General features: G+C 44.0%; 1 protein-coding gene across 1 annotated transcript in view; it reads left to right on the top strand.

The window, feature by feature from the left end:
- Positions 1-6,421: 6,421 nt before the first annotated feature.
- Positions 6,422-12,521, top strand: part of KCNK17 (potassium two pore domain channel subfamily K member 17) — a 38,537-nt gene continuing 32,437 nt past the window's right edge. The window contains exon 1 of the mRNA XM_070740889.1: positions 6,422-6,940. Within this exon, the coding sequence (XP_070596990.1) occupies positions 6,716-6,940 (225 nt within the window). The 5' untranslated portion in view covers positions 6,422-6,715. The remainder of the gene's footprint in view (positions 6,941-12,521) is intronic.

The following is a 12,521-nucleotide window of genomic DNA, read 5'->3' as shown; positions in this document are numbered from 1 at the left end:
CTTATTTTCCTCGGTACCTTCACTCCAAGGTCAGCAGACTCTGATTAGTATTTTTTTTCCAAGCTATCTGAACCTTTGAACGTTCTCAGTATTTTCTCCTTGACTAGGTCCCAAGGCAGATATTAAAATTCTCAAAGCCCAGAATACTAATTTCAAAAGAAGGCTTGGTGCTTATTCTGGGGGAGAAGGAATACAATGCACCCAACTAGAAAATTTCAATTTATATATACAAATTGTTATATTAGTAGCTGAAATAATTGGAGGAAAAATAGAACTACAGTGTTCCCTCGATTTTCACGGGGGATGCATTCCGAGACTGCCCGCGAAAGCTGAATTTCCGCGAAGTAGAGATGTGGAAGTAAATACACTATTTTTGGCTATGAACAGTATCACAAGCCTTCCTTTAACACTTTAAACCCCTAAATTACAATTTCCCATTCCCTTAGCAACCATTTAGATTATTACTCACCATGTTTATTTATTAAAGTTTATTTTAAAAAAATATTTATTAAAGGTAGATGAAAGTTTGGTGATGACATATGTTATTGGACGGTATAGGGGGAAAAACCGCGAAGTATTTTTTAATTAATATTTTTGACAAACCGTGGTATAGACTTTTCGCGAAGTTTGAACCCGCGAAAATCGAGGGAACACTGTACATCCATTTGTGCATTCTCCAGGTCTGAGGCCCAGACATTTTGCTGCTTGATGCAAGTAGGTGTTCTTCTCTGTCCCATGTACTAGTGTTAGCTGGACAAGCAATTGAAGGTAATTGAAAAATATTCTCTAACACATCAAAAGGAACCTTCTAAGTTAGGCAGTCCATAACAGGTTGTGTGACAGAACTCCATCCAATATCACCAACCGGAAACAGAGATACATAGTAAAGTTCTTTCTCATGTTAAACGAGAGAAGAACCATCTTGATATTTTGCAGAGTAGTGCTTGCATTTTTTTTAACCGCATCATTAAATGCATCTTCATAAGATGATGCTATGACTGCAAGTGTATATTGCTGAGGAGGAAAGAAATTTAAAAAATTGAAGAATGAGACCATGATGGATTACCTGAGATGAGCTGACTCAAATTGAAAGAATTTCTACAAGTACAATCCACTGAACTCTTCACGAAGAAGAAAAACAGATGTACCAAGAGATATGGCATTGATAAGGTAGAACGTTTTTCATTTCTTTCCAAGCAAGAAGCTTCAACAAGTGCTGACAAGCAAGATCTAAAAAATTACAGAATACTTCTTGGAAGGCCTACTAATTATTACTAGGCGGGTTGAGGCATTTGTCTATGCAATGACCAGGAATTAAGCTTGAACACTTAATACAAGGAGCTCAACCTTTGACACTTCAGGTGATCTGTAGACACGAGTCTTTTGATAACACTTGTCCTAACTCTATTTCAAAATAAGCAAGGTGCAGCAATATCTGGCTTTTACAATCTTCATCTTCTGATCTATTATCTAATTCAGATTAAAGAGAAAGGAGTTCCAATGAGGGTCAGATGACTGCTTCAATAATAATCACACACTGATCACCACTGGAGATTTGGGGCCTATAAGGGGTGTTACAAAGTTTTAACATATGATATTTTAAGAATGTATGTGGTGCTGAAAACTATCTGCAAAATGTAATTTTTTGCATGGTAGAAGGAAAAATTACTTAGTATATACTGTATGTTTTGCACTATAATGCACACTTCCCCCCCCAAAAAAGTGGGTGGAAATGTCTGTGCATCTTAGAGAATGTTGCTGAAGCCCCACCCACTCCTGGCCCCCACCTTTTAGCTATTTTTGGTCTCCATGTATTTTATTTTCAGTGTCCGTGCACCCCCTTTTTGGCCTCTGCATGGCCCATTTTTGGCCTCCATATGCCCCATTTTCAGCCTGTATCAGGTGTCAGTGATTGTTCCTGCTGCTTGCCGCAGGCAGTGAGCATCAGCAGCAAGTGGTGGCAAGCGGCAGCGGTGGCAATCCCCGCAGCCTGGGACAGCTGATTGGTGGTATTCCAGGAGGCTGATCCAACCATCAATTAGCTCTTGTGCTAAATTAGGCTGTGATAATGTGCTGAAACTGACCAGACTGCTTGCTGTTTGCTACAAAGATGCTAGCCAGATGAATACCAATGGATGCTGAGAAGCAGAGGCAGATTTTTTTTCTTGTTTTCCTCTCTAAAAGCTAAGTGTGTCTTATGGTCGTGACCATCTTACAGTGCAAAAAATACAGTATTTAATGCCGGAATGACATTAAATGATTTTGTGCTTTGCCTGGGACTTGGTTCACAATTTGGGGAGCCCTGAGAATTGCCTATGGGTTATTAGAGATTTCACATTACTGATTTGCTGTAATCTTAATTAAATGTAAATATAAATTGTATTTATTTTTTCTGTAAAACAATACATAAAAGATACACAGGGGGTGGGGCAGCCCACAGCACATTATTCAAAGTAACCCTTAACCTGGAAAAAATTATGTGTTCCTGCTTTAAAATATCATGAAGCTCAATTGATTAATTTGTAGGTGTTATTTCTATAAGAAGGTCCTTTTGGGTTCATTATGAAGTTGTGTTACTGCATTTGCTCTATTTTTTATTCCACATTTTATGGCTGTCATCAGTCATTTAGTATCCCAGATTTCTTTAAGAGTGTAAGAATTGCTTTGCCAACCAATAGCTAATCGGATCCAGGTATCTTTGTCACATTTTGCCTAACCAAAGTACCTTCTGAATAGGAGGGGGTAGAACCCCTTTTGGCTGTTACTCCCTAGAAACTGGTCTATGCTTAATCAATATGCTCAATTACATATTAAGATACTTCATTTTGATAAATTAGATAATATACACCACTAGATCAGAAGCCTTTCACCAATTGTAAAAATCAGTCCTCACATTTTCATTTAGTTAGACCAGGGCTGTCAAATTCGTAGTCAGGATTCATCATATGCTGGCCACACCCATGCCGAGTTTAGCAAAGGGGGGAAAGTCATGATACATCACACGATGACCCAGTGGTGACCCAAATTTAACACCAAGTTAGACTATAACATTTTCGAGTTGCTGAATATTATACATGGTCTAACTCCACATAAAATATTCTTCTCAAAATATGTATACTGCTCAAAATAAATAAATAAAGGGAACGCTCAAATAACACATCCTAGATCTGAATGAATGAAATATTCTCATTGAATACTTTGTTCTGTACAAAGCTGAATGTGCACAACAGTATGTGAAATTGATTGTCAATCAGTGTTGCTTCCTAAGTGGACAGTTTGATTTCACAGACACTTGATTTACTTTATATTGTGTTTTTTAAGTGTTCCCTTTATTTTTTTTGAGCAGTGTATTATTGGTACATAGAGGAATGATGTCTTCTTTGAAGAATACATTCCTTATCTTACAGGTTACCACAAGCTTTGAACTCACTGAGTTGTTGTCTTAGTTAATAAGTCAACTGGATGTCATGCATGGTAACAATCTTATTGATTCTTCTTTTGCGGATTTCTATTTTGAATCTTGTTACTAGGGGTGCCTAATAAAGTAAGCGGAAAAGAAGTTACCCTTCACTCATTCTTTTCTACTTGTTTACTGCAATAGATCATAATAGTGTTATTTTTGAATACTACTTAATATCAGGAAAAGGAGATGGAGTTCCTATGCTAATATCCTCCCATAAACTATGAAGACCCCACATAGCAGTCTTCATGGAAAGCTCAGGACAATTTTCTGGTTCACACATATGGCTAACTGTTTTAAATTTACTGCCATTGGTGAAGTACAAATTATAGCTTAATGTTATATATGATCCATAGTTTCCTCAACTATGATTAAAAAGCAAAACAAAACATGGGTTTAGTAAAATGCGTGAATAAAACAAGCATTGTGTAAGTTCACTTTGAGTCCTTCTCTTCTAAAAGAATTATTTGAAGACAGAAAAAATCATATTGCAATTTTCAGAGGATTAAACTCATTTTAAGGGAAAAAAACACTCAGTAGAGTGATTCTCGATAGAATTGCTCAGATTTAGCTTAGAGTAAAACCCCAATGCTGTTATAGAACTGTTCTGTCCACGGCCTCTCTGAGCGAACCCACTGACTCAAAAGTCCCTTATTTCATGGTAAAAATCAGACTCTTTATTGATAAAAGCAACCCACAACGTAAAGCAGATTGGATGGCAAGAAAAAGGGGGTAATTTCTCTATCCAAAGTGAAACATCAACAAAGTCAGGAAAAAGCACCAACTCAGCCTAATGGCATTCCTTACACAACAAAGTCCATTTATCATTCAAGATTATAAATCAGCTCACCAAAATCTCAGACAAACTTCATCCAGCAATAAATGATTTTAGCAAGGCAGGAATCATGTTTTTGAAGCCTTTTTCAAGCACCCCCTCACTCTAAAACCTCTTCCATGAACGGCGTTGAAACCCTACACCCAATACCCCAAATCCTTTGCTTTTATACTGCCTGGAAGTGAAATCACACCCCAAAGAGGTAAGGCTGTAAGCTAATACCTTTTACTATGCAATTCTTCTTGCCTTGTCTTCCTCATCCTCCGACTAGGACCACTCCCCCATTGTCATATCAGCCCCCCTAGGGATTCCTCAGGTTCACTTAGGTCACTTTCTCCCTGACTCTCACTCTCTGCATCAGCTGGCAACCCCCTGGCCCAGGGTATCCAGAGGGGCCTGGCTCATCCTCTTCAGAATCTGACATGACCTGAGGTGGACAAGGAACATTCACAACAAGAACTAGCTTTTTTCACTTTTGGTTTCTGGAAGAGCTCCCTATTCAGAAAATTAAGTTCTGGAAAACCGACACATCATCCTCAGAAAAGCTATACCAGTGATGGCAAACCTTTTAGACACCAAGTGCCCAAAATGCATGCACACATGCCCAAACAGAAAGGCTCGAGCAGAGTTAGTGCAATAATTAAGAGTGCAGCACTGCAGGCCACTGAAACTGACTGTAGATCTGTAATTCAGCAGTTGAAATCTCACCTCCGGCTCAAGGTTCACTCAGCCTTCCATCCATCCGAGGTGGGTAAAAGGAGGACCCAGATTCCTGGGGGCAATATGCTGATTCTGTAAACCACTTTGAGAGGGCTGTAAAAGCACTATGAAGCAGATTGATTAATTGATTGATTGATTGATTGATTGATTGATTGATTGATTGATTTAGTTAGTTAGTTAGTTAGTTAGTTAGTTAGTTAGTTAGTTAGTTAGTCAAGTATGTATTAGTAGTATACAAAGATATAACTATGCTTATATACATGATACTAGTAAGAGAGAAACATTAGGACAAGGGACGGAAGGCATGCTGGTGCACTTATGCACGCCCCTTACTGGCCTCTTAGGAATCAGATGAGGTCAACAGTGGATAGTCTAGGGTAAAGTTTTGGGGGTTAGGTGATGATACTACAGAGTCAAGTAGTGAGTTCCATGCATCAGCTACTCGGTTACTAAAGTCGTATTTCCTGCAGTTGAGTTTGGAGCGGTTTACTTTAAGTTTGTATCTGTTTGTGCTTGTGTGTTGTTGTGGTTGAAGCTGAAGTAGTTGTTGACAGGAAGGACGTTGTAGCTTCTTCCCTGGGGCTGAAAGTCTGTGATATAAATTATCATGGAATGAAAAGCACTATCGATTTATTAACCCCTAACACTTTAAGACCTAAAGCAGATAAAAGTACTTAGTGATATAAGGGGCTACAAGAATGGTGGAAGGTCTTAAGCATAAAACGTATCAGGAAAGACTTAATGAACTCAATCTGTATAGTCTGGACTCTGGAGGACAGAAGGAAAAGGGGGGACATGATCAAAACATTTAAATATGTCAAAGGGTTAAATAAGGTTCAAGAGGGAAGTGTTTTTAATAGGAAAGTGAACACAAGAACAAGGGGACACAATCTGAAGTTAGTTGGGGGAAAGATCAGAAGCAACTTGAGAAAATATTTTATCAAAAGAGTAGTAGATGCTTGGAACAAACTTCCAATAGACGTGGTTGGTAAATCCACAGTAACTGAATTTAAACATGCCTGGGATAAACATATATCCATCCTAAGATAAAATACAGGAAATAGTATAAGGGCAGACTAGATGGACCATCAATCTTCTATGTTTCTATGAATTACCTAAGAAGGCAGCTTTGCACCCACGGTGGGACTAGAACTCCCAGTCTCCTACTTTCTGGGGCTAGGGCTGTGATGCCTGAGTAGCATCCACATTTCAATCGAACATAAACTTACTATAAAGTAAATGCTAAGTAAAGCCCAAAGTCAGCGCCTCCTCCGGACATAGCTGCTGCTGGTTTTACGGGACTGAGTCTTGCCAAGCCTCGCCTCAGACGTTCAAGGCCAAGCGGCACGTTCAACACAGGTGGTTTACTTCAGTTTTACTCACTAAAGTACGGGAAACTGAAGTAAAGTACTTGTCCCGGGGCCCAAAACCACGCATTCTTTTCTTGTTAGGCTTCCACACACACCCGAGACTCAAAAGTTAAGCTTAGAAATTTAGCCGCTCAAATCGAACGATTCGCTCCGTTTGGGGAAAGCATCGGGAATGCCGCTGCTTTGGCCCCGCCCAGGGAGAAGAATCCGGGCGGAGAAGCGCCGCTGTTGCACGGAGCCTTCGGAAGGGAGGCCGCGGGCGCAATTTTTCCTCACGGCTGCGCTTCTCTCCTGCATTTCTACCCCTCCGCCGTTCCTGACGGCCAGAGTATGGCGACACAGGAGGCTGCCCCGACGGAGCGGCGCTGCGGGCTTCCCTCCACGACGCTGCTGCTGCTCCTCTACCTGACCTACCTGTTGCTGGGCAGCGCCGCATTCTGGGCGCTCGAGTCGCCCCTGGAACGCGACGTGACGGAGCGGCTCCTGAAGGAGAAATGGGAGCTCCTGGTGAACTTTACGTGCCTGGAACGGGAGGCTCTGGAGCGGCTCTCGGAGGTACCGGCGGGTTGGGGCGGGATGGAAAGAAAAGGAGCCCGGGCAGTTTTAACTTAAAAGGCGCTCCTCCACGTGCAGCTGGAGGCAGCCTTTCCTTCACGTGTTCCCAGTGTATGTATTCTGCCCGAGAAATGGGGCTGGGACTCAGCTTTTTGAAGCCCTTTTGGTGGAAAGGAAAGGATCTTGCAGAACTGGCTTGTCTGATGTAGAAATAAGGAGACATTTTCTGGCAGAACAATCAGCCAAATGGAACAGAAGTTGCCTTCAGAAGTTGTGGCAGCTTCGTCTTTGGAAGCTTTCAAGTGGACTGTCCTCTCTCAGAAATGGGGTAGAGTCGTCTGCTTTTTTGGGGGGGGGGGGTGTCCTGTTAATGTGATCCTATAGATCAGTGTTTCCCAACCTTGGCAACTTGAAGATATTTGGACTTCAACTCCCAGAATTCCCCAGCTAGCACTTGCTGGCTGGGGAATTCTGGGAGTTGAAGTCCAAGTGTCTTCAAGTTGCCAAGGTTGGGAAACACTGCTATAGATGTTCTTTCTTTCCAATTGATTAGAGCCATTGAGGAAGAAGCTGAGGTCCCCAGATCTAGAGCCTTTGTCTAGAGCCCAAATCTAGAGTACAGTAAGTGGTTCTCAACCTTTCTAATGCTGTGACCCCTTAATACAGTTCCTCATGTTGTGGTGACCCCCAACCATAAGTCTAGCACCAATTCTCCCAACAGAGCTTTAAGCTGATTGGCATGTAGGTCAGAGGGGCACCCCCACTATAAATGCCTGATTGGTCGGTTTAACGCCAGAATAGAAGCGTTAGTTCCTAACACCATGGACAATTTGTTTTTTCTTAGGTGACCCCTGTGCAGGTGGTTTGACTCCCAAAGGGGTCCTGACCCCCAGGTTAATAAGAGATCGTTTTTGGAGCATGATCCAAATTGCATCCAACCAAATTGCAACATAGTACATTGTGCAAACCCAGCCTGTGAGATTATATTTATAATGGTGCATGTTAATGTGAACTTAGGCAACTCAGGTATGTGAGCAAACCATAGTTTAGTTAGTAAGCACAGCCCTGGATATATTTGTATCAGTTTTTCACTGGAGCAATCAGGCGCTTGAAGGTAGTAAGCAGATTTAGATATTTCTTTCACTTCTGTAAAAGTGGAGTCTGTACTTCGCTCTAATACTTGGAATGGAAAGGTTTTGCAGAACTTGTTTCTTTATTTGACATTTCCTTAATTGTAAGGTTTCGTCTGTTTTACAAGGTGAGTATGAGACAAGAGGAAATATCACCAAATTCAGTGGAGTTTAGACTGAGATAACTATGCACAGGATGGAAGTTACACCACAGGAATGTTGCAATGAAATTTTATGAGTTATTGATTGTTTGGTTGTTTTGGATTTCTGTGTTTCACTATGATTTAACAATAGTTAACAATAATATAATAAAAAAGGAAATTTATGACATAGATGAAGTTACTGGACTAGGAAGTAGAATTAAATGTAAGGCATCCTCCAGAATGTAAAAGGAAGGGAGGGAGGAGGGAGGGAAAGGAAACTCATTACAAAGTAGTTTTATTTATTCATTTGTTTTATTTATTAACTTTCAAGAGCACCCAACACCCTGACAATTCTTTGCAGCTTATAAATAAAAAGACAATACATGTTTAAGAATAACACAGCTGACCAGCGGAACAGGATAACAACTATGAACCAATTAAAGGGGGCTCCCTGGAAGAACAATCGAATCTTTAAAAATTTCCTAAACAATAAAAGGGTATACAAATATCTGTAAAGCCAGCTTCAGGCTAAGGACGAGTGGGCAATGGCTAAGGCACTAAATTTGAAGAAGTTGAGAATTTTAAAAATAAAATAAATAAATAAATAAATAAGCCTTAACAATGAAAGTGAAAAACAGTAGTGGAGTACAGTGGTATCTCATCTTACGAATGCCTCTTCTAATGAACTTTTTGAGATACGAACCCGGTGTTTAAGATTTTTTTTGCCTCTTCTTCCGAACTATTTTCACCTTACGAACCCCAAGCCGCTGCTGCTGGGATGAATGGGTTTCTTTTTCCCCCCTTTTTTTGAAGAAAGAAAAGGGAGGGGCGGCTTGGAGGGGGAAAGACTTTGCATTAACAAAAGTAGGAAAACAGCAGAGGCACTGAAAGGGTGTCTTTTGAAGAAAGAAAAGGAAGGGGCACCCCCCTTGCCTTTCTTCCTTCCCACTCACCCTTTAGCCTAGCCTTGCTTCTTCCACCCGCCCCCTTTAGCTGCTCCTCCCTGCCCTCTGTTCGCCTCCCTTCTAAAGTTTGGGATTTTCCTGAAGGATTTGCACGCATTATTTGCTTTTACATTGATTCCTATGGGAAACATCGTTTGGTCTTATGAACTTTTCACCTTACGAACCTCCTCCTGGAACCAATTAAGTTCATATCATGAGGTACCACTGTACTTCCTAAGTCAGCATGCTCACCCAAGGGGTAAATATAGGTAATCCTCGATTTTCAATTACAGTTCAGCTCATAATTTCTGTTGCTAAGGGAGACATTTGTTAAGTGCATTTTTCCTCATTTTACGACCTTCCTTGCCACTGTTGTTAAGCGAATCATTGCAGTTATTAAGTTAGTAACACACTTGTTAAGTGGATCTGGCTTCCCATTGATTTTGATTATCAGAAAAGGCAATCACATGATTTTCGGACACTGCAGCTGCCATAAATATGAGTCACTTGCCAAGTGTCTGAATTTTGATCCCATGACCATGGGAATGTTGCAGTAGTCATAAGTGTAGTGAAAATGATCATAAGTCACTTTTTTCAGTGCCATAACTCTGGTCGCTAAATGAATTTTTGTAAGTTGAGTATATATACTATATAGTGTTGCGGTTAGCTCTGGCCCAGCTCCTGCCCCAAGGAATGTGCAGGTGGATGTGGGGGAGACATCCACATGCCGCAGGCCTGTTTTGCTCCCAATGGAATCTGACAATGAAGCCTCGAGGTGGCTAACAACAATAAAAAGACAATGTAAACAAATCTAATATTAAAAATAATCTAAAAACCCCAATTTAAAGAACCAATCATACATACCACAGAGTTAGCCGTTCCAGGGGAACGAGAGACCGTTGCTTAATAACGGTCCCTTGTTCCGGCTCTGTGAGCCCAATCTTGGGTACTGGTGATGAGTGTAACTCTGGCCCTGGGCTCAGGTTGCTGCTGCTCAATGCCAGGTCGGTGGTAAATAAAGCTCTCCTCATCCAGGATCTGATCCTGGATGAGGAGGCCGACCTGGCTTGTATTACTGAAACCTGGCTGGGCCCGGAGGGAGGTGTCCCTCTCTCTGAAATCTGCCCAGCCGGGTTTCAGATATGGCATCAACCTCGACCCCAGGGAAGGGGGGGAGGAGTGGCTATTATAGCCAGGGAGAGCCTTTGCCTGCGTAGACTCATTGCTCCGGAAATTGCAGGTTGCGAGTCTCTCTTGCTGAAGTTGGACTTAGGGGTTCAGGTGGGCTTATTTCTCACGTACCTGCCTCCCAGCTGCGTGTCAAAAGCCCTGCCTGTGCTACTCGAGGAGGTAGCCGTGTTGGCGGTGGAGTTCCCCGGACTCATTGTCCTGGGGGACTTCAACCTGCCGTCACTCGGCGAAACCTCTGGGCTGGCACAGGAGTTCATGGCCACCATGACAGCCATGGACCTGACTCAAGTAGTACAGGGTCCGACTCACGAGGGAGGGCACGCACCTGACATGGTATTCCTTTCCGAGCAATTGAGTAATGGTCCGAGACTAAGGGGCTTAGAAGCGTTGCCTTTGTCATGGTCAGACCATTTTCTGCTACGGCTTGACTTCCTGGCTCCAATCCTTCCCTGCAGGGAGGCAGAACCAATGAAGATGTTCCGCCCCAGACGCCTGATGGACCCTGAGGGCTTTCAGACGGCGCTTGGGGTTATTCCAGAGACACTCGTCCACAGTTCGGCGGAGTCCCTTGCTGAGGCCTGGAACAGGGCTGCGGCAGGGGCTCGTGACCGGATTGCGCCTTTGCGACCTCTCCGCGGCGCTAGACCCCGTAGAGCCCCATGGTTCAACGAGGAGCTCCGGGAGTTGAAACGCCAAAAGAGACGTCTAGAGAAGCGATGGAGGAAGAGTAGGTCCGAATCTGATCGAACACTTGTAAGAGCTTTTATTAAGACTTACAAAGTGGCGCTCAAGGCGGCAAGATGCGCGTACCATGCCGCCTTGATTGCATCAGCGGAATCCCGCCCGGCTGCTCTGTTTAGGGTGACCCGCTCCCTTCTTAATCAGGGGGGAGTTGGGGAGCCCTTGCAGAGTAGTGCCGAGGAGTTTAACACGTTTTTCGCTGATAAAGTCGCTCAGATCCGGGCCGACCTCGACTCCAATTGTAAAACAGAGTCGACTGACAACGAGTCAGTCGAGGTGACTGGGGCACGTACTTGTCCACCTGTCTGGGAAGAGTTTGATCTGGTGACACCTGATGAAGTGGACAAGGCCATCGGAGCTGTGAGTTCTGCCACCTGTTTACTGGATCCGTGTCCCTCCTGGTTGGTCTCGGCCAGCAGGGAGGTGACACGGAGCTGGGCCCAGGAGATTACCAACGCTTCCTTGGGGAGGGGAGTCTTTCCAACACTCTATAAAGAAGCGCTCGTGCGCCCCCTCCTCAAGAAGCCCTCCCTGGACCCAGCCGTACTTAATGACTATCGTCCAGTCTCCAACCTTCCCTTTATGGGGAAGTTTGTCAAGAAGGTGGTGGCACTCCAGTGGTCCTTGGAAGAAGCCGATTATCTAGGTCCCCGACAGTCAGGTTTCAGGCCCGGTTACAGCACGGAAACCGCTTTGGTCGCGTTGATGGATGACCTCTGGCGGGCCCGGGACAGGGGTTTATCCTCTGTCCTGGTGCTCCTCGATCTCTCAGCGGCTTTCGATACCATCGACCATGGTATCCTTCTGCACCGGTTGGAGGGGTTGGGAGTGGGAGGCACTGTCCTCCAGTGGTTCTCCTCCTACCTCTCTGACCGATCGCAGTCGGTGTTAGTGGGGGGTCAGAGGTCGGCTCCGAGGTCTCTCCCTTGTGGGGTGCCTCAGGGGTCGGTCCTCTCCCCCTTGCTATTTAACATCTACATGAAACCGCTGGGTGAGATCATCCAAGGACATGGGGTGAGGTATCATCAATATGCCGATGATACCCAGCTTTACATCTCCACCCCATGCCCAGTCAACGAAGCGGTGGAAGTGATGTGCCGGTGCCTGGAGGCTGTTGGGGCCTGGATGGGTGTCAACAGACTCAAACTCAACCCGGATAAGACGGAGTGGCTGTGGGTTCTGCCTCCCAAGGACAATCCCATCTGTCCGTCCATCACCCTGGGGGGGGGAATTATTGACCCCCTCAGAGAGGGTCCGCAACTTGGGCGTCCTCCTCAACCCACAGCTTACATTAGAAAACCATCTCTCAGCTGTGGCGAGGGGGGCGTTTGCCCAGGTTCGCCTGGTGCACCAGTTGCGGCCCTATCTGGACCGGGACTCATTGCTCACAGTCACTCATGCCCTCATCACCTCGAGGTTCGACTACTGTAAT

The sequence above is a fragment of the Erythrolamprus reginae genome, chromosome 1 (genome assembly GCF_031021105.1).
Source record: "Erythrolamprus reginae isolate rEryReg1 chromosome 1, rEryReg1.hap1, whole genome shotgun sequence".
Taxonomy (NCBI): Eukaryota; Metazoa; Chordata; class Lepidosauria; order Squamata; family Dipsadidae; genus Erythrolamprus; species Erythrolamprus reginae.
This window is presented reverse-complemented; position numbering and strand designations above follow the sequence as displayed.